The 22,141-nt window shown below is 38.4% G+C and overlaps 1 protein-coding gene across 1 annotated transcript in view; it reads right to left on the reverse strand.

Moving 5' to 3' along the window:
* The window catches only part of PTPRZ1 (protein tyrosine phosphatase receptor type Z1), a 116,716-nt gene that overhangs the window by 51,680 nt on the left and 42,895 nt on the right, over positions 1 to 22,141 (reverse strand). Inside the window, exons 3-6 of the mRNA XM_041001920.1 lie at positions 6,120 to 6,299; positions 3,574 to 3,725; positions 1,965 to 2,060; positions 1,297 to 1,363 (exon numbers count right to left, since the gene is read on the reverse strand). Coding sequence (XP_040857854.1) covers positions 1,297 to 1,363; positions 1,965 to 2,060; positions 3,574 to 3,725; positions 6,120 to 6,299 — 495 coding nt within the window. The remainder of the gene's footprint in view (positions 1 to 1,296; positions 1,364 to 1,964; positions 2,061 to 3,573; positions 3,726 to 6,119; positions 6,300 to 22,141) is intronic.

Here is a 22,141-nt window from a genome sequence, read left to right on the forward strand (position 1 = left end):
AGATTAGAACTGGCACTCATATGGGATTCTAGCACATGCAAGGCGAGGACTTTAGCCACTAGGCTACCTACCGCGCTGGGCCCAAAATACTAGTTCTTATATGTATAGGATGTCATGTGGAAGCTGTGTGTTCCACGATGGTGTGCAAAGGACACTAGAAAGGAAGCTTTAGTCAAAAGCATGAGCAAATTTGTCCTTAAGCCCATAAGAGTAACCTGGAATCTCCAGAAATAAGTGAAGAAATTTTGAGAGACGATGGCAAGGGTCCTACAGCTTCAGTAGCTTAACAACCCAGTATTCCCATCGCTTCCACTGTCCTTGCAGGCCTGTGCAAGCCTGTGAACAGTCATATCTCTCAGTCTGGATGGAATGCACTCTCTGATCAACAAGGGGCAGATCAAGTGTGGTTTAGGGCAACCAGCGCCCAACGTTTCAATCGGGCAGATGAGGGAGACACCGGTTTCGTCTTGCATCGTCTACTTTTCAGAGAAGCAAATGAAAGGAGCTGTGCGTGAGTTCACATGTTCCTGACTCCTAATAAGCTCGCTCAATTTAGATCTTCACAAGTAACTGGCCGCAAGGAATCAATCAGAGGTCAGGTTTCTGCTTTCAAGCAAAGGATCTGTAAGAATTTCATTTCTGGCTTCAAATTTTGTAGCTTCCCAGAGAGGAATAATCTTCATTTTATTGATGACTCAGGGCTGTATTACTACCTTTTGTGGGGGAGTCTAGTACAAATGAAATAAGAATAATAACGGATTTGCAGGCTCTGTTCAGTGTTGCCAAAAGCATTTGCTGTGATAAATTGCAGGATTCATCCGAGAACAGGTGGAACAGCATCAAACTGCGTGCAAGCACGCACTTTTCGCCAAAAACCTTATATTGTCCTATTGACGAAACAAAGACTTATCAAAGGAAACTGCTAGGGAATGAATTTCCATTTCAGTAGCAGTGCTTTTTCACTTTAACATATGGTTTCTATCAAAATCGACTGCTCGCAGCTTAGGTTTGTACAGCAGAGAAACACGATAGTTAAGTCATCTTATGCGCACGGTGTAATTAGAGATAACTGTCAAATAAATTTAGAAAACTTCAACTTTCTCTTTTTAAGTTACTATTTTAGGATTCTCAGGTTTTCTCTTTTTTTTTTTGAGAAACTGTTCTCAATAGTGTAAAAAGTGAGAGATCGTTTCTCTTTAAATTTTGTGTTCTTTTTCACATTTTAGGACAAGCGATTTTCATCATATTGTATCCAAAAAATAATCTAGAAGAAAAATCTTTCTGTAAGCAGCTTACCAAAGCGACTGACATTCTCGACTCCGTCAATAATCGTCTTGTACTCAAGGTTATCTTCCATTCCAACCTGTTAAGAAGAATGACATTCTAAAAACAGGGTAAAATTCCTGGTTAAGTGCTCAATAAAAATATATACATGTTAAGGAATTCCATTTTAAGTATTCAGACATACCATTGTAGGTAAATAACACAGCAAGGTAAAAACAAAAAAATAGACAAAAATCAGATGACTCTTAGTATTTTCTACCAAGAAAAGTAAACTTTAAAATGCTGTGATTCACAGCCACTACTCCGTAATTATCAAGCTTTGCATATGCAAATATTTAAATCTGTATACTTGCCAAAAATTTGTTCCATTTAGAAGAGACCTACCCAATCCCTCTATACACACCAAAAGGCCATTTTCTAAAAAATACCTTGCAGTGTCATCCCCACTGATGGACTCATTATTTGTTAGAAAGTATACGAAATTTCCTAAAAGTTATGAAAGATGTGTATTATGAAGCCACTATGCATAGATTTGCAAAAATTTTGCTCCTGATTAACATATTAGTTACACCTTCCCAAGAATTTTTGAAGCACCCTCAACTGTCTTGATACTTCACATCAATATTTTATGTGATTAAAACAGAAACTAAGCTATCATCAAATGTATATATAATAATTACCTCAAATAAAATGGACAAAGCTCTTAATTTCCCTCTTCCTTTAACTGCTTCCTCAAAACTGGAAAATCGGCCCGCATCAAAGCAGTAGATCTGCATCTATTAAATGCAAGAATGACAGTTTCAATATACATAAAGGCCTTACAATATTTAGTAAATGAAATAAATATACAAAATGAACACCTAATGAAATAACTGACCAATTAAATACATTCTATTTGAAAAAATCCTATCAAGTGAATACTTCTAAATTCTATATATTTTCATAATATTTCATCCATTTCAGGCATACTTAGCTACACTGAATATAATTTATCATCCGTCAATCAACAAGTCATCACAAAGTTAGACATCTAGGACAGATATCACAGCCGAAATTACTAACAGACATTGCAGTAATAATTTACTAAAGCAGTTATCAAATGCAAGAAGCTAAAAAGATTTTCTGAAGTTTTTTCCTGGAATTCTTTCAAACATGGGATTCACTTTTTCTGTTGGTTTTACATTTAGCATTGTTGTGTATACCAAGTCTATTTTACTCAGATTTGGCTCTCAATCACATTTAATTAGGTTTCACAGTTTACAAATTTGGTTATACTACTGTACATTTTTTTAATTTCATCCACTAGGCTACAACACTGGGTCCATATTTTACATTCTTCTTTTAAGAACGTTAATATATTACAGTGAGCTTTTTAAATATAAATATTTCATTCAAAAACATCAGTTTAATAGGACTTGTAACAATGTATTAGTCATAATGTATTTAATAACTTTTTGACATTTTACTATTGTATATAACCATTGCACATGCATTTCTTAATATACCCATGATTACATTGTAGACTAAATTACCACAAAATAAGATGATGGTTTTTAGAATAAAGTTCTTAATAAAAACAAGCAAACTATTTCTCAGAATGTCTACCTTTAGAATCTCTTCAGACACAGATGAACACTTTTATTTCACTACACACTCATTATTATTTTTTTGTTTTTGCAAATTTTAAGATTGTAAAGCATCCATGTTTCAAAATGTTGTCCATCACATTCCTGAAATCCTTCTCATTTCCCCCTCCTTCATTCCCCCCCTCCTTCATTTACTTTGTTTCAATTAAAAAAATGTGTTTAAGACATATTTACAGAGAAAAGGAGAGATAAAGAGAAAGAGAGATCTTCCATTTGCTGGTTCACTCTGAATGGTTGCAAGGACTGGAGCTGAGCTGATTCATCGCCAGCAGTTAGGAGATTCAGGTTTCCCACGTGAGTGAAGAGGCCCGAGGATCTGAGCCATCCTCCTTTGGGAGGAGCATCCATAGGCTGGGAGCTGGATCAGAAGTGGACAGCTGGACAGAGAACTCACGCCCGTAGGAGGCATGCGCATGCAGCCTCTGCACCGGCTGCCTCACTCACCTTCCAGTCAATATTTATTGATCTCGTGTTATATTACCAGAGAGTGAAAAAATCAGACAGGAGTCTTAAACAATGTTTTACTAATAAGAAAGGCCAATATTAACCAAGTAATTAAAATATGATCTGAAAGATACAAATTTGAACTAAAAGTGGATCATCTTAGAAAATGAATTTGTAATGAGTGGAAGCACTGGCTTACCTCAAGTGGAAATTTCTGTCCTTCTAGACTATGTTCAGATCCATCCGATGACGCGTTGCATTTCCCCCAGTGAAATGTTATCTTACTGGCTTTGAACACTGTGTCAGAAACTCCCCCACTGAGGTGGTAGTCATTTGTGAGATTAACTTCCACTAAAAACCAAACCAAAAATACAAGCTCAAGTAGGCTGCTAAGAAAGTTACAAACTTCAACTCTGTATTCTGTTACTAGGAAAACAGTCCATGCAAAAACATTTAAACTCTTATTGTACTCCCTGCTTGGAAGCTCAGTACAATCTACCTACTGTTTCTTATTGCCACCAACAGGAACTAAGCTAGTGATTGTGTGATCGCACCAGCAGCTGAGAGCCAGTCCAGGAGCTCTGCTTGTCTGGCATTCCTGGACCATTAGTCCTGCCGCCCTAAGCTGTGTGATGGACATGACGGGAGATAAAAGATGGAGAAACAGAAGAATCCAAAGAAAAGACTTCTGAGAAGCTCCACCTTTCTCCTCTGACCCCTTTTTACTCCTCATCTAGCTTCTGTTTTTCTTCTGTTTCCGTATTCCTCAAAGCCTCACCTCAGGTTGTATCAAACTCCAGAATCTGTGTCTTAATCTGTGACAAGGGAGATGTGAAATCCATTCATGCGGTAAGAGTCTTAGCTAATGTTTGAACCCTCCTTGGAAACCATGTGAATCCTCAATGCCCTTAGCTGAGTCTCACAGCAGATGGTGTATAACTATATTTTATGAGTCACCTGAGGAATAATGGCTCTAACGCAAAATGCTGACATCTCTCAATTACATTCTAACAGCTTTTGCTCTAGGATCACACAGACATCTCAGTTGGCATTAGAGACTAAATCCAACAGATTGATCACCCAGATAAGGATATAAACTTCCATTAATCATGAAAAACAATCATGACAATCACAGCAACAATAATGGCAGTAATGACAATCAATAGGTGTTTATTACTTATAATGTACCAATATGTATTTCACACATATTAACCACTTGATCCTTAGGTCCAGCTTTGTAGCTCTTCAACTCTAATAATGAAAATGATAGCTTGCCATATGATGCAGCAGTCCTATCACTGGAGATATATCTAAAATACAAACATGTGTTGTAGCAAAGGGATACCAACTTCACTATGTCTATAGCAGCATTGTTAAAAAGGGGCAAGCTATGGAACCAACCTAGGGGTGCATCATTAGACGAATGGATAAAGAAAATAGAGTGCATATACATAACAGACCACTGTTCAGACAGAGAAAACAAGGAAATCTCAGCTGTAGCAAAGTGAATGGAGCTGCAGGGCATAACGTGAAGTGAAGGATACGATGCTAAGTCAGATGCAACAAGACAAATGCTGTACGTTCTCCTTACAAGGGGGAGATAAAACGATACCTTGATTTGAACATTAGAATTATTCCTAGAGGTTAAATAACAGCTACCAAATCAAAGTCAGGTCAGAGGTGCAGTTCCTAGCATTGCAGATCACAGTTACAAAACTGCGGTTCCCAGGAATCCTCAGGCATTTCTCTGAATAAATGGCAGACAGAAGCTCTAAGCCGCCAATCATACAGTAATATCAAAGCTAGGGAAGTGCTAATTACCCCATTTTGATCCATACGTGTTGTGTGCATGCATTGCAAGTCACATTGAAGACAGCAAATAAATACCATTGTAGTTAATAAGTTCTTAGAGGATTTGAAATGCTGTTCTTTCATTGTTTAATAATATCACATGTAATAACTTTCTTAAGCATGCATCCAACAATACTAACTATGGGCTTATTACAAATCAAGCACTCATAAATTCCTTACTGTCACGGGACTTGAAATTAAAGTCTGAAAAATCAAGAAGAAATTCACTAATAACGAACCACCCCTAAAGGGCTGATATGATCATCTTAAGTATTTTTCTACTCTTTTTCTGTGCTTCCTCATAACTTTGTGGTACACAGCTTTGTTTAAAACATAATATCAAATGGAAAGGTGCCACTCTGAATATTATTCTGTCCAATTTACTGAAAATGATTGTACTATATTTTACACATTATTTTTTTAGTCTCAAGCATTTAAAGGGTCATTTCTGAATTTTCTCTAGAGAAATATCAATGTCTGACTCTTAAATTTCATTGCAGTTGATTGCTTTTTCGATATCCAAATATTGCATATAGCATGGGCTGAGAAGAAAAGATCAAATGGTGATCCCTAAAAAAGGAAATCCTGATTGACCAAGAGAGTGACTAGTGATGGAGTCATTAAATTACAGTATCTTGAACACCTGTTCTTGTGGTGGCATCAGTATTTTCGCAATCCTGAAAAACATGACATACCAACACTGGCCATTTTAGTTTTGGTACAATTTTTCAAAATATTATCCAAATTTCCACTTTTCTTCACTCTTATTTAGAGACCTCTACCTATGGCTTAACCAAAGTCAGACAGTACATTAGGCAAAGGAAAATGAAATTAAATTAAGCATATTCAAGGCACTCTCAAATATCAAAGGTACAGAGAATGCAAATAGATTACCTGTTTTTCCAGTGTTATGAATGAATGTGTTTTCCAAAGACATTTTATCCCAACCCTGAAATTTAAGCTTTTTAAGATTCACATTTACTTGTGTAAGATCTTCATCAATATTGATAGGAGATTGTTTAGGGCTGTTGCACATTGGATATTTCTTTCCCCAATTTTTTTGATTCAGTGCTCCTAGGAAAAAGAAAGAGTAGGAGATTGGTTTCATAAACTGCCATACTCTATATGCTGTACTTACATACTTCACATACACATTACGCTTTACCTACTTAACATGCTGAGTTCTATATCATAATGTAGCTAATACAGTACTTAAAAATAGATACAGTAGAAACAGGATTGGAATATCTGAACTAATTCACCAGATAGCTATGACCAGATTTAGATTCTGAATTTCAACATGAGAGACTATCAGTAGAGGCCTGTGAAACAACCACACCACGCCTAGTGTTCAACAAGGTGTCACATTCTTAGAAATCAGCAAGAACGTCTCATAGTCGTATAAGGTCCAAGGTCAGCATCCTAGCCCAGAGTTCCTACAAAGCTTTATGTTTAACAATAAAAATAAGTAAATCTATAAGTAGATTTACCTACAGTGCACTGAATTTTCACCTGTTTCAAAGAATGAGCAGTCTTCTAAATGAAAACTACCGCAAGTTGCCTTTATTTCAGGCCTGCCTGAAACATAAACCGCCTCTCATAATTATATTAACTTGATGTTTTCTCTCTTACTACCCAAATATAGAATTCTCTTTATTTTTCTCCCTCCCCAGGAGAAAAATAAATTTCTCACAGTTTAAATAAATAGATACAAGCATACTTTCAGAAGTTTTTAGGAAATAGAATTAAATTTATTTTGGTGCAAAAATCAAAATAATGACTTTTAAAAAATCATAATATTTGCATAGAAAGTATCTTCTATGCACTTTATGGAAGGTACTCGAAATTGTGAGAGTACAACTCTTAAACTTTTCTTAAACTTCAGTATTTTCACAGCCACCACTAGCAAGGTCAAAGTGACAGCTTAGTGCCTTGTGTACTTTTGAATATTCATAGGGGTATAGCCAAGATTTTATATGATTAAAACGTAACATACCTCAATCATATATAAATGTCTTTCACTATCACCCCTGTCTATATCTCCTTTTTGTGATAAGAGAGACAATGAGCAGTGAGTTTTTTTTCTCTTTTTCTTATTAAAATGAACAAATTACATACATTTCACAATAGGTTTAGGAGCATAGTGCCACTCCTCCCCTTGCCCTCTCTGCTGCTGGCATTCCCACCCATCAATGATCACTAATTCTATGCAAGCTCAAGCTAATGAGCACTTCTCGTAATGTGAGAAAGCTAACTTTGCATGATTTACCTCTGGAAAGAAAGAATAATTAGTCACATCATCCAACTGCCTAAATAGAGCTTCGTGAAGTGACGTGTGTCATAGTGAGGCTCTTCCAGAACCAACGACTGCTGAAAACATCTTTTAAAGTCTAGCTCTGTCCCTAGAGAGTGAGTATAAAAGACCTTAAATATGCAGTGCTGCACATTTTGGCTTCTAGGAGTAGCTTTAATGCTTTGAGTAATATTTTGTTGGTTTCACTTGGAAGGAACTTTAGCATGGGAACAAGAAAGTACTGCTTATTTTACTAATATCAGTGCAAAGGAAGAAGAGACGGACTGTAGCATGTGTCAACAGACTTACATTTTAAATACAGTGCAGTAAATTCCAAGCACACCTGGGAAGAGTCACAGCATTGTGCACAGACACTTTAAACTTTCAGCCTTTGGTCTCACTGCTTGTGATATATAAGCCTATTTTCCACCACACGGGATGGTCCTTTTCACTTGGGTTCTAATGGCATCTTAGACTGCAGGTTACAGAGGACTAAACTTCTAACTTCTGCTCTGAAATAGAATCTTCCTGCAACCTTTGTCATCCCGTAATCTTAGATGGCATTCGGATGACTCTTTTGGATCTGCCTTCAAAAGATATCCCTAATTGGATCATTTCTCAGCTTTGTCATTAACACTGTAACCCAAGCTGCCATCATTGTCTGTCTACACTTAGCTTTAACAAGCAGCACTGCCATCACCCAGGACATGAGCGTGTCAGGCCTCCACCACCATCTGTTGATGTCAGAGTTTACATCGGGGTCCAACCCCAGGAGATACATATCCACATTTGACTTGGCTTAGACATCTCCAGTGCTATCCAATTGGTCTATAGCTTCAACTTTTGTTCCTTCCATGATGCTGTTCTCCACTTAGGCAGTAAGTGGAATTATGGGATTTGCACCTGCCTTGAATAATTCTTTCTGCTTGAGGGCATGTAGGACTTTAAATGCCAAGGGAGAGTCATTGTTTGATCACATAACATTTGATAGAGAAGGTGATTTCTGAGTCCCTGCTGTGAATCTGTTATGTTTTAAAAGGGTTTATCTTAGTAAACTGGAGAGAAGTACAAATTGGGAGAGATACTCCTGCTGGCTTTGGGAGCAGGTTTGGGAAGGGGTGACATAGCTGTGAAGCACCTCCAGGAGCTATGAGTGTCTCCAGGGTTATAGCCAAAGCAAACAGAAACCCCATGACCTCAGTTCTTCAGCCCCCAGGAACTGAATCATGCTAGAAATCTGAAATGAAGTTAGAGCAAGACATGTTTTAACTGACACATTCTGATATGTGAGACCCTGAATCTGATTGGAGAAGCCAGCTCAAGTGTCCCTTCTCTCCAATTTGCATCCCATGGAAGGTATGAGATTGCAGATTTATTGCTTTAAGCCATGAGCTTTATGTTAATTTGTCAAAGAATAAAAGGCAATTCAGTAACTAAATTAGTTTTTTAAGATACTGTTTGGCTCACATCTCAATAACTTTCCAGCTTGTTAAAAATAAATGCATCTTTTCACCACAGCTGACAGGTCCTGTGCAATGTAACTGCTCACACTCATTTGCTACCACTCCGTGTTGGGTCCTAATGTAGCCACACTAGCTTCAGTTCCATTACTGTAGCAGTGGGAGGTGTGGTGCCTGCTGCCATCTCTTCCTGGAGATGTGGTTCCTGTGGTTCCTGCTGCTTCCCCTGAGCTTAACCAGGCTCTAAAGGCTCCTTTTGCCACTTCAGTAGTTGAGGTCTTTGCTCAAATATACCTCCCTTGACAGTCTCTCTCTGAGTACCCTGTTCATAGCAGACTTCTTGCACTGCTTTCTTTCAATGGCCATCCTTATTTTATATTTCTTTATTAACGTATTAGTGAAATCTGTTTTATTGTTTCCATATCCTGGTGCTTTTTTATAAAGATTAGCTCTTAGTAGATGCTCAATAAACATGGACTGAATACTTGAATCAAACAAACAAAAAATGAACATAGCTTGTTTTATGAGCTTAAGCAATGGAATTATATGTGAAATCACAAAGACAAAAAATTAGGAAAATGAATTGGTGAATGAGAAATATTTCTAAATTCAACTATGGATCTCATTTGACTGTTATTAGGTAACGACAATGAGATGAGCAGTTCCTACTAAACTGCTCAAAGATGTTAAGGCCTCATGTCTGAATTCTGTGTGCATTGTAATCTTACAGGATATTAATTTTGTGTAATTGGTTACCTTGCAAGTCCATGGGATTACAATGATTGTGGACTCAAAATAAAACAGTTACTACTATAACACAGGCTCAAGATTCCTCCTTAGCTTTTAATAATTAAATGATAAAAGTGATTAGAATAAGCAAAATACATTTTTCATGGCAACATTAACAAACAGAAAGCATCCTATAACAATTAGAATTTGATATATTCCAAAAGACTCTGAGAGGCGGTTTCAGATCTCCAGGAGTGGATGTGCATATAAATAAAACATAGATAACAGATACATTGATTAGTATTATGCTTAAATGGCATTTAAATTACCAAATTCAAGGTTTTAGCATGGCAATTAGAGAGCAAAGTTCACATAGTAGCTAAAGCCCAGGATGACGCATCTGACACAACGTGTGGACCTACTTCAATAGAACTGTTCTGTATCCATCTTGGTGCCATTAAGCAAAATTAGGAAGGAAGCAATTAGGACACTGACTGGCTTAGGCTGATGCCTATCAGGTGATTTTTCCATATGGAAGACTTCAGAGTATGAAAAAGGAGAGCCAGAGAACTTTCATAAATTATTCATTCATCATTCATCGACTCTCCCAAATTAGTATCACTCCTGTGATATTATTCCCAATGCTTGCCTGCACAAGAGTACTTACTGGAATGTACATATTTTGTCTATTAACTTGTCTATTTCATCTATGCTGTTATCAGACTCTGGCACACAGCAGAAACAAATTGAGAAATAGTCTTTGTGCACCGAATTAGGGCACTCAGTATTTGTATACTATATACCTCCTCCTATTTGAAGTGAGATGGAGAGCAGTCCTAGCCTTTGTAGGGGATATACATGAGTCTAAGTTTGCCTGTTGCTTGCTAGTTTATTGTTACATTATATAAAAGATTAGGGTTTGATAAATAAGTATGTAAATGCCTCAAGGAGGACATGAATTGAATGAAAGCCCAGATGGGTAGGAAAAGCACAGTCATTCAGGCATTAAAGGAACATCCGATTTTGACACAGAAGAAACTGAGTGCAAGCCTGTTGAGTGATCTTTGTGTGAGCAAACTCAACGTGCAGTTAGTGTAGGAAATGTTAAGACAACATGGACAGGCCAATAACATCTAAAAAGAAAAACTATACAGAGGAAGATGGAAAGGGTGACAAAGAATAAATACATTGCCCAGGCTGGTGTGGGGGTGGTGGTGGTGCCTACTGAAGCTTTGAAGAGTAAGAGGCTCAGAGGCAGGCATCTCAGCATTAAGGAAGTGCTGAATGAGGAAGAACTCTAATGTAAGGTATCCATAGGAACCATCCTCAAAAGTCCTGGATGGGAACGTAATTTTAAAAGCATTGTATTGTGAAATGTCACTCCATTTGGACCAACGCAAAGATATGGATTGTGAAAAACCAAGATGGAAAGTAAAGAGAGGATGAATAAAAATATACTAACAGGATTTTTAATATTTGGAGTGAAAGTGGCTAAATTACACAAATGAAGGACAGTCAAAGTAAAAAATTGCTATTGCCTCTTTTTGTCTTTGTTATTGTGCATGGGTTTAAATTTATTTAAAGATTTATTTATTTTTATTGGAAAGGCAGATTAGAATTAGGGAGAGAAGGTTCACCCCTCAATTGGCTGCAACTGTCAGATTGGAGCTAATCTAAAGCCAACAGCTTCTTCCTGGTCTCCCACGCAGGTGCGGGATCCCAAAGCTTTGGGCCATCCTCTACTTCTTTTCCAGACCACAAGCAGGGAGCTGGATGGGAAGCAGGGCAGCGAGGACACGAACTGGTACCCCATGAGATCAAGGCACTTGTAAGGTGAGGATTTAGCCATTGTGTCAGGCCCTATTGTTGGGTTTAATATTCCAAATATTAAGTAAATTCTTAAGGCCCTATACCTCACCGTCAAGCCACTACTTCTAAACAGAAAAAAAGGCTCACAAATTAGGTAGCTGCATGATTAATGTGATGCCCTTTTATTTGCAGGACATGACCTTAATGAGTCTACTGTATTTCAATGTTCAGGATTCAGAATGAATGTGATCCAGGCAGGTGAAATAGAAGCTTTCTCAGCTATTAGCTAACTGCCTGCAGCAAAGGGGAGGCAAACAATTTATGGAATAGAGAGAAGAGTTAGATTTCCTTTGTCTTATTCCTCCCCCCACTGCAATCTTATTGCTATTAACAAAGGAGAAAACACAGAACGAATAAATTCTCCAATAAATCAAAAAATCATCCTGAATTTACTCCTAAGCTTCGACAATAAAGATCTTACCTTGTAGAACAGCTCTAAAAGTTGCATTAGGTTAATTGAAAACTTCTGTGATAATCAGCTTTACCTTTCTTCACTTATTCATTGATGACTCAAGGTAATTTAGCAAAGAAACTGCAGTGCAACAGACAGCACACAGGTCAGTACTAGTGACACCACCATCATACCTGTATTGTGTATCTTTTCTGTTTCTGAGAAGAATGTTGGTATTTTGATTGGGATTGCATTGAATCTGTACATCGCTTTTGGTAATATGGACGTTTTATGTTGTTGATCCTGCAAATCCAGGGATGTGGTAGATTTTTCCATCTTTTAATGTCTTCTATCTCTTTTTTAAATGTTTCATAATTTTCATCATAGAGTTGTTTCATGTATTTGCTTAGGTTAATTCCAAAGTATTAAGATTCCTCTGTGTAATTTTAAAAGGGATTATACTTACAAGTTCTTTGTCAAGCATGAAGTTATCTGTGTATACTAGCACCATCCGTTTATGTACGCTGTTAGTATCCTGTTACCCTGCCAAACTCTTTCATGAGTTCCACTAGTCTCTGGCTTGAGTCTTTTGGTTCTGCTATATAAAGAATCATGTCATCTGCAAACAGGGATAATCTTAATTCCTCGGTTCCAGTTTGAATTCCTTTAGTTTCTTCTTCTCTTTTCTTTTCCTGACAGCTCTGGCAAGGACTTCCAATACCACGTTGAATAGCAGTGGTGATTGTGGACATACTTGTCTAGTTATACACCTTAGTGGAAAAGTTTCCAGTTTTTCCCCATTTAGGATGATGCTGGTGTTGGATTTTTCATATATTGCTTTGATTGTGTTCTAGGATGTTCCTTCTGTGCCTACCTTGATGAGGGTTTTTAGCATGAGGTGGCATTAGATTTTTTCAAATGCCTTTTTTGCATCTATTGAGATGATCATATCATTTTTACTTTTCAACTGCAGTATGCATTCCTACTTCCAAATCAAAGATGGACTCCGAATGAAACTGTTAGGTATACCTTGACAATAGGATGCTGGACTCTACCATTCTCCATACCTACAGTGTCAGGACACACTTAAATAGCAGAATGTTGGGCCATGCCTGCTTTTGAAGGACTACACTATTGTGATGATATAGGGGATATCAGTGGGAGGAGGGGATTGCGGAAGGAGTGCGGGGAAAATCCCCGAGTCTACAGAACTGTTTCATAAAATTTTTAAAAAGGAAGAAAAGAAAGAAAGAAAATGTGTTACATATGTACAGTAGAGTTTTATTCATCCATAAGAAGAATGAAATCCTCACGTTTTGGGCAAAGTGAATGAAACTGAATCCACTATGTTAAGTGAGGTAAGTAAGGTACTAAAGGAAAAAAAAAACCCTGCATTTTTCTCTCATGGGTGAAATTGAAAACAATTTATCTGAATGTAGCGAAGAGTAGAACAGTAATTACTGGAGACCAGGAAGCGAAATGGGAAGAGGAACAAAGGGGCGATTGAGTAACCAGGACCAAAACACAGACAGGAGGAATAGGTCCAGTGTTCCCCAGCACAGTAGAGTGACTGTAATCCACAACAGCCTGATATTTACTTCATGAACAACTGGAGAAAAGGAGCTGCAGGACTCTGTGCATAAAGAAATGTTGAGACAGAAACGCTAGCTCCTTTGATCAGCACAGATGGCATGCACGTATGAAAATAGCACACTCGTACTTCCACATAGTAGTTTTTGTGTTTTAACTAAAAAGAATAAAATTTAAAAAGAAATTTAAGAAGACTAAGACTGTGTCTTAATTCTTAGGAAGAACCATAGGCTCCTCCTCTGTGTACATGCTAATCACGAAACACTTACATCAGAGCTCCTAGACGCACATATTAGTGATTTAAGGACCAAGTAACAGACTACGGATCCATTATGGTAGCAACGGATACACTGCCACTTGTAGGTATTCTACATTTTGTGTTAGATTCTGATTCTGTCAAAATATAAATCTACTGAATGCAGCTTTTTCTGGAAAAGTATGTTCCAACTGTTGCAGGGATTTGGGGAGTGAACAAGCAGATAGAAGATTGATCTTTCTCTGTCTCCAAATAAATTTTAAAAATCTAATCTAAATAAAATACTGATAAATCATGTAATTATTGTGCTAAAAATAAGATGCAGTTGTGATTCAATCTTCACTATGTCTACTTACCCAACCCTGTGAGAGTCCATAACCCTCTATTCAGTAACAACAAATTTAAACAGTCTTTCTGGATGAGTAGTCTGTCTCTGTACAATTGCACAGAGATGATGTGTCAGGAAACTGAGACAAGGGAAGAGAAGCAGCAACTGGGATCAACACCCTTGAGAAATTGCGAACGCTCTAAGAAGGGCATAGGACTTCCACAGCAGTGGAATTCAAAGAGGCAAGAGGCAAGTGCTTTGAAATCAGCTTAAGTTAAATAGTGAAAGTTTGGGCGGGTCCAGAGTAATAGCCTAAAGGCTAAGCCTCGCCTTGCATCCACAGGGATCCCGGATGGCTGCTGGTTCATGTCCAGTGGCTCCACTTTCCATCCAGCTCCTTGTCTCGGGCCTGGGAAAACACTACAGGGTGGTTCAAAGCCTTGGGACTCTGTGTCCATGTGGGAAATTTGGAAGAAGCTCCTGGCTTCTGGCTTCAAATCTCTCAGCTCCAGCAATTGCAGCCATTTGGGGAGTGAATCAGTGGCCCGAAGATCTTTCTCTCTGTATCTCTAGCTCTGTATTATCTGCTTTCCAGTTAAAACAAAAACAATAAAGCAAAACAAAGTAAAAAGTTTGGCAATCCAGACATAAAACCTAATTTAGATACTTTGACCAATTGATACGAAGGGATCATTCAAGTGAAAAACAAGGTAAAAGCTAACAACACACTTGCACAAGAACAAGTTTCTCTTTGTCTTGCTCTGGTTAACACAAAAGCTGTACGTTGTCACACACGACACTGTGATGATATGTTATCATCACATTTCCAAAAGGTGTTTAAGACAAAACCGTATTAGGAAAAGTCTTCAAAACCTCATTCTTTTTCACTGCCCAAAATAAACTTTCATAAACGTACACTAGTAATACCAAAAGATACGCAACAAAAACATTTTGTCTTCAATGGTAGGTGTGATGCTAAGCAGCAGAGGCTAAAAGAAACTGTAGGAAGACATTCCTAGCCTTTGTTAAAGATGTCTAAAATTTTGCCAGTTTAAAAGAGGTTGACCCTGGACCAGAGCTCTATAATAATTGATCTGTTGATGGAACAAAATGCTTCTCTTCAACTAATTCACCGTGACTTCAATTTGCAGAACTCTAAGAAACAAGAAGGAAGAAATCTTCTGGACCTAAAATCTAATTGAATTCTTACGCAATGGTTGAATCATGTGGATTGTATAAATGTCTAATTCAAAGCAGTGTTATATAAACCAGTTTTCTGATACCATATTCATGGGTGCAGTCTGAGACCTTGATAGGTAGTTATAAAATGAATGCTGATCACAAATATCTCATATTTCTAACTTCAACATTGACCTTCTGAGCCTGTGCTCTACCTTGGGTATGCTAATTGCCATAGTTACTATCTTAGTAACACATTTAGATCTGAAAGTACAATAATGCATTTTCCTTTAGTGAGCTCTGGGGTCCATAAAAAAATTTATGGGCAAAGAAATTAACATAATGAGAATTACTGGTAACTTGGAATATACACAGGTGTGCTATCATTTCCCTGGAGTGGCAAGAATTGGTTTGAAAAGGAAAGGGCTGAGTACATGTTCACTGAGGCAGGACAAGGCTCTTCCTTTTTATCACAAGCCAGAATGTCAATCCTATTGAGAAGACAATGAGCTAACAAAATCCTGTCTGGGCTTACATGCTCCTTCACCTATGTCTGGCACCAGCATTTCATTACACGTTCTGCTAAATCAAATGTGCCCAATTACGGTTTTCCTGGCCTCTGATCATAGCTTATCCATTTTAGAATCTCACTATTGGGAACAATGTGCATGATGAGAGTCCCCTGTTCCCTGAGGCCTAAATATCTTCAATGCTTGAGTCCCCACCTACCTCCGTGTCACCTTATTCCAGTGGTTTTTTTTCCAATACTGCAAAGTTATTTCCTCTTTCAGATTAAGTTTTGGCAGCTTCTTTTCTCTCTTCTCCTCCTTGCTCTGCTTCTCCCTTTCCCTCCCCTCTTCAAAATCATCATCTAAATACACAGGTCCAACACTATGACCAGCGTCACAGCATTACTGTAAGGCTTCAGTGATATAATACAGCGAAAGTCACTATTACGGCGGTTGACACGAGACAATGGCTCCTCTTATTCTCCCTCTCCCCACCCAGCCTGTCCTCATCTTTTGGCACACCACTTGGTTTTGTTCTCAGTGCCTTTGCATTTACCACATCCTTGTCTGTAATCTTCACCCCCTTCTCTACACTGGCTGCCTCCCTTTTACTCTTCCTGCTTTAGTTGCAACGTCTTCCCCCGGGAGAGGCCCTCCCTGAGTGGGCCAAGCTTATTAGCACTGATCAATTCTCTTCGATTTCTGAAGCAAACAGATCAATGAATTTATGTTTGAATAACAAGGAAGATAGTAAAATGTAGTGCACCCATGGATGGGAAACATGGCCAACAAAATAGACAAGTATATGAAGGCTCTTTAGACAGTTCTCAGAAGAGCAATGGGGAATTCAGCTAGATGGAGCATGAGACTGCTGTCATATTAGTGAATTTCAGTAAATGTTCAGAACTTAAAATGATTATTGCTACCATGATAGATATATTTAACTTAGTCTGCCTTACAAACAAAATTCTGTAACCAGTAATAAAACCTTAAAAAGGCAAGCAATTTTCACTGCAACATTCTGTTAGCATTTATTTAAGACCACTGGCAGGCACTAATGATAAGGGGAAGCTTATATTAAAGTCTATATTTCTGAGACTCTTGTTTCTAATCCAGCTAATTTCTATGGGGGAAAAAATCATTCCATTGGATAAAGAATTAGTAATTGAACTGTCTTTACTTCCATTTATAAGTACAGGGTAATTCTATAGTTGAAACTAATGCAATCAATTTTCTGCCTTAGCAGGCATATATTTGTGAGCTCTGTAATATTACATTTGCATTTAATTTTTATTAAGCAATTAAAATTTGCATGAGTTGAATTCTTAAAAAATTTCTTAATTGAAATCTTAAAAAAAGAGTACGTTTATTAAAATATACTGCCTTCTGTTGTCATATCTCTTTAATCTCAATCCTTTTTTACGATTTTATTTATTTTTATTGGAAAGTCAGCTATACAGAGAGGAGGAGAGACAGAAAGGAAGATCTTCCATTGACTAATTCACTCCCCATGTGAGCGCAACAACCAGAGCTGAGCCAATCCAAAGCCAGGAGCCAGGAGATCTTCCAGGTCTCCCACACGGATGCAGGGTCCCAAGGCTTTGGGCTGTCCTCAACTGATTTCCCAGGCCACAAGCAGGAAGCTGGATGGGAAGCAAGTCTTCTGGGATTAGAACTGGCGCCCATATGGGCTCCTGGCATGTTCAAGATGAGGACTTTAGCCACTAGGCTACTGTGCTGGGCCCAATCTCATTCAATCTTGACTTTTATGATCATGGTACTTTTGAGGATTGTAAGTATTTCATTGACTGCTCCTCAGTTTGAACTTGTCCGATGTTACCTCATTATTAGATTCATGTCATGCATTTTATTATGAATGCCACAAAATGATGCTTTTCTTTTCTCATTGTCTTATTAAGCAGCACAGGGTTTTTATGCAGTCATTTTTTTTTAAAGATTTATTTTTATTATTTTTTCATTGGAAAGGCGGATATACAGAGAGGAGAGACAGAGGAAGATCTTCCGTCCGATGATTCACTCCCCAAGTGAGCGCAACGGCCGATGCTATGCCGATCCGAAGCCAGGAGCCTCTTCCGGGTCTCCCACGCGGGTGCAGGGTCCCAAAGCTTTGGGCCGTCCTCGACTGCTTTCCCAGGCCACTGGCAGGGAGCTGGAAGGGAAGCGGGGCTGCCGGGATTAGAACCGGCACCCATATGGGATCCCGGGCGTGCAAGGCGAGGACCTTTAACCACTTGTGCCACCGCGCCGGGCCCTATGCAGTCATTATTACTGATTGACTTTGGTCATGTAATGAAAGTGGTGTCTGCCAGGTTATTCCACTACATTATCTTGGTTTTTTCTTCTGAATTAGAAAGTCTTATGGGAAGCTGTTGTGAAATTATACCACAATCTCATGTCTGATTAAACTTTAAATTCTTAATTTGTATTGCTGGGAACTCCTTTCCTACGGCATTCAGAAGGATACAATGCATTCCCGACATTAGTTGGTGGAGCTCTACAGGACTTTTAATCTAACCTTCTATCAGCTTTCTTTTTTCCCAGGAGTGAGCTGAGTCATGATAATGCTGTTAGCATTAGCCCAGGGGAGATAAACAGTGTCGACAGCTTCCAGCCCTCGCGAAGAAGGCTTTGCATACACCCGGGGACTCCCATGCTTTTTCAACATGTTCATTGGGGTATAGCCCTGTACCCAGATCGGTTTCTTATACATGAATAACTAAGGACATGTTAGGGTTATCTGGCTTTGAGGGTTTTCATGGCTCAGTGGTTATTTATGTCTAAGTAGACAGCCTGTAGGTCCATTCCCATTTCTCTGGGTCAAAGGGGAATTCTTGTTTCAACTCCAGGAGCACTCAACAACTGTTTTCCCAGCAGCCATCGAAGAAAATGACTAGAAACCCTTACTAACACTTAACCCAGAAATGCTTTTCTACTGCCTTGAAGTTTTTAAAGTACTCCAAAGTTATATTACAATAGCTAAAATCATTGGAAACAAATTATTATAAACTACACAGTTTAGGAGGCCTGTATTACTAGGATTTTGAAACTTTAAAAACCGCAGGAATATTCTTTTGAGGATGTTTGGAACTAATATAACTGGTTTAATATGCTAACAAGATGGGAGTTTGGCCCGCCCTGAGGATGCCTTTTGGGACACGCACTTCTCATTCTGCAGAGTCTGGGTCCAAGTCCCACCCGTGCCTCCATCCTAGCTTCTTGATAATGTGCAAATGGTAGCTTAAGCACTTAGGTCCCTGCTATCCAGGTGGGAGTCCAGGTTTCTGGTTTTCTCCTGGTGATGGGTGTCATGGACATTTGGGGAAAAATCAACAAATGGAAAATTATTCTCTCTTTCACATAAGAGAAAATATAAATAGTGTTTAAAAGGCTTATAAAGTTTTTCTTTTTAAAACTACCAGAGATAAACACATCAAAGTGATTCAAAGTTAAGCTCTCTTACAGCTAGACTCACCATGGAGAGATTTCTTTTGAACACAAAAAGGCTAGACAGATACAGGCCAAAGAGACCCTGTCCGGATACAAAACCCAGGAAAGCTGCAGTAATAACTGCTCAAAATGGACCTGATCTATTATTGATGCACAGGTTTTGAACGACCTTTAACATGTTCATACATATTATACAGAAACAATGACACTATTTTCTCACATCAATATTTGTTACCAGAGAACTAAAGCTCTCACATATGAATAAATTTGTTCATGCCCACGCTTTGTCAATTTTTTCTTCTATCATTTATTCATTCCACAAATAAGGACAACATGAACTGAGACTGATCTAGATCTTGTAGACTGCACTATGGGGATCTTCGGGTCAATAGGAACAAAGACATCTGAGACATCATTAGGCACTAACTGTGTGGTCCCTGCCTTTAAACTACTGAATCAGAAACTCTGGAAGTCACACCCAGCTGCTTTTCCCTGTGCATCCTCTCAATGGTCCGATGATCTATGCAATCCTGGAAGCACTAGTCCAGATGCTCTGGGATCTGTACGTAAAGTGGATTTCACTGCTTATGACTGTAATTGTTCATTTGACAACTTTACTTTTAATGGGGATTGATTGTAAACATTTAAGAATGCTCTTATTTTAAACTAATTCCTCATTGCCACTGTATTTTACTGTCCACAGTGTCATTCGAATATAAAACATGTTAATACAGATTATTAGAAAGACTTACTGGTTTTTTTAATATATCACAAGCACCATCTACCACATAACCATCAGTGATAATTTAGCATGGGTTTTAACACTATCAAGCAGTAATCAATAATTGTTCATTAATAACACAATCAATTTTCCTAAGGAATATGCATTTCCACAGATTTTACAATAATTCTAAGATAATCTAAATCTTGTGCAAACTTACATGTAGCAACTTGGCAAAGCTTCATGTTTTCTGGCCAGCAGCTGCTAGCTGTTTAATTGCTTAACATTAGGAAATCAGAACGTGGTGTGATTATCTATTTATGGCCAAATATTAGTTAGGATCAAATAAATATAGTTCCTTAGATCTCTGTGGTAGTTAATCTACATAAACATCTTCCCATGATGCTCATAAATGATTAAACGAAGGCCAGATACATTAGAGGAATTTGCGTCCTATGCCAGAACTTCATTTTCCAACCAATTTACTTTGAGAAATGTTGGTGGCATAAAAATGCAGCACTGGGATTTGGAATTTTAAAGCTAGCATTCTTCTTTGTGCTTAAAAATGAACAAACAATCCCCACTAATGGAAAGCAGGAGAGTTACTGTAATTTACCATATAGGTACATTTTGGTTGTAAAGGATCATAATTAAAAGACATGGAACTTTCTCTCCAAACACACTGTGAAATCTCAGAGACTGCCTGGGTTTCTTGATTATCTCCACGGAAACGAAGGATGTAATTATTGTGCTACAAAGGAAACAATAGGGGCTGCTCTCAAAAGACGCACTTTCCTCCTCTCAAGAGAAAATGGACTCTCATGTTGAGAGAGACTCACTTAGAAAGGGCTGAATTGGAATGGACAATCCTTTGATCTATAGGTCAGTAACATCGTCAATCAATCTGCACAAGACGTTGAGTTCCAGAGGCAGCTCCTGCTCCGGAGCACCTTTTGAGGACAGATGCCGGCTGTGGAAGATTCGCCTGATTTTTTCCGACTTTTAAAAATGCTATCCTCTCTGCTAAATGATGCAGAAAATGTGACTTGAGTTGGCAGCAATTCAGACCATCAACTATGAGGAACTGATTCACACTGAGTTGGGATAATGATCCCGGATTGTGAAATGAATGCAGAGTGAGGTTATTACACCACAGCAGAGCAGAAGATCCAGTTGTGCGATACTTTAAGTGCCCTCGCTGGAATGCTAGCTGGATCAAGTCCAGATCAGAGGCAAACATATAATCTGATCATTTTTCTAAGAGAATACTAGCCATTTCCACAGTAATCGTATTTTTTTTTTTACCTACTCCTTTGGAGTATAGATGATTATATACTATCTCCCATGTTCACTTGGTATGGCCATATAGAAATACCCAAGGTCTGCTCAGAATTTTCAAACAATTAGGTCATTCCAGAGTGAGGAACTAGGGAAGGCAGAAGATGTTCTGTGATGCAAAACAACTCCTGAAGTACTCCTAGAATAAAAATGAGTAAACACCTCATATCAAATGCAGCTATAAGTTCACTTTCACAAACTCAATTATAAAACAAACATATGTTTGGTGTAGAAAAGCTAGAAACTACAAACAAGCAAAAAGAAGAACTCACAGTTCTCTTTAATATTTTCCTTGAAAAGACACATACCTAACGCCAAAGACCACAGCAACGTTGGAACAAGCAGTTTTAAAATATTTATCTACACAAAGAGCTATAGACCTAAAGTCATGTGCTTTGCACTATTTTCCACCTCCAGGTTCAAGTTTCCAGGTTTCTGTTCACTATGTGACTCTGCCCAAGTGACTACTCTGGTTCTTCCGATGTGATCTGTTTTCCAGCTTTGTCCATTCATGCTGTGCTCTCTCATTGAGCACATGCAAGGCACCACCCTGTGCAACAGGGAGGATGAGTAAGACAGCACCCGCCGTGCCTGTGTTACAATGAAGAGGTGTGCATAGGGTCAGTGCAGTAAAGTAAGCTTTGTTCTCTTGCTGTGGAACAGGAAAATTACACTTGAAGGAAGTTCAGAGGTCTGATATTCAGCAAGAAGGAGACGACAGAATCAGAAGGAGAAGGCTGGCTTATTAGCAGGCAGAGGGAAAGGCAGCTGTGAGGGTTAGAACA

The sequence above is a fragment of the Ochotona curzoniae genome, unplaced genomic scaffold, assembly GCF_017591425.1.
Source record: "Ochotona curzoniae isolate NIBS_2020 unplaced genomic scaffold, NIBS_Ocur_1.0 scaffold_2476, whole genome shotgun sequence".
NCBI lineage: Eukaryota > Metazoa > Chordata > Mammalia > Lagomorpha > Ochotonidae > Ochotona > Ochotona curzoniae.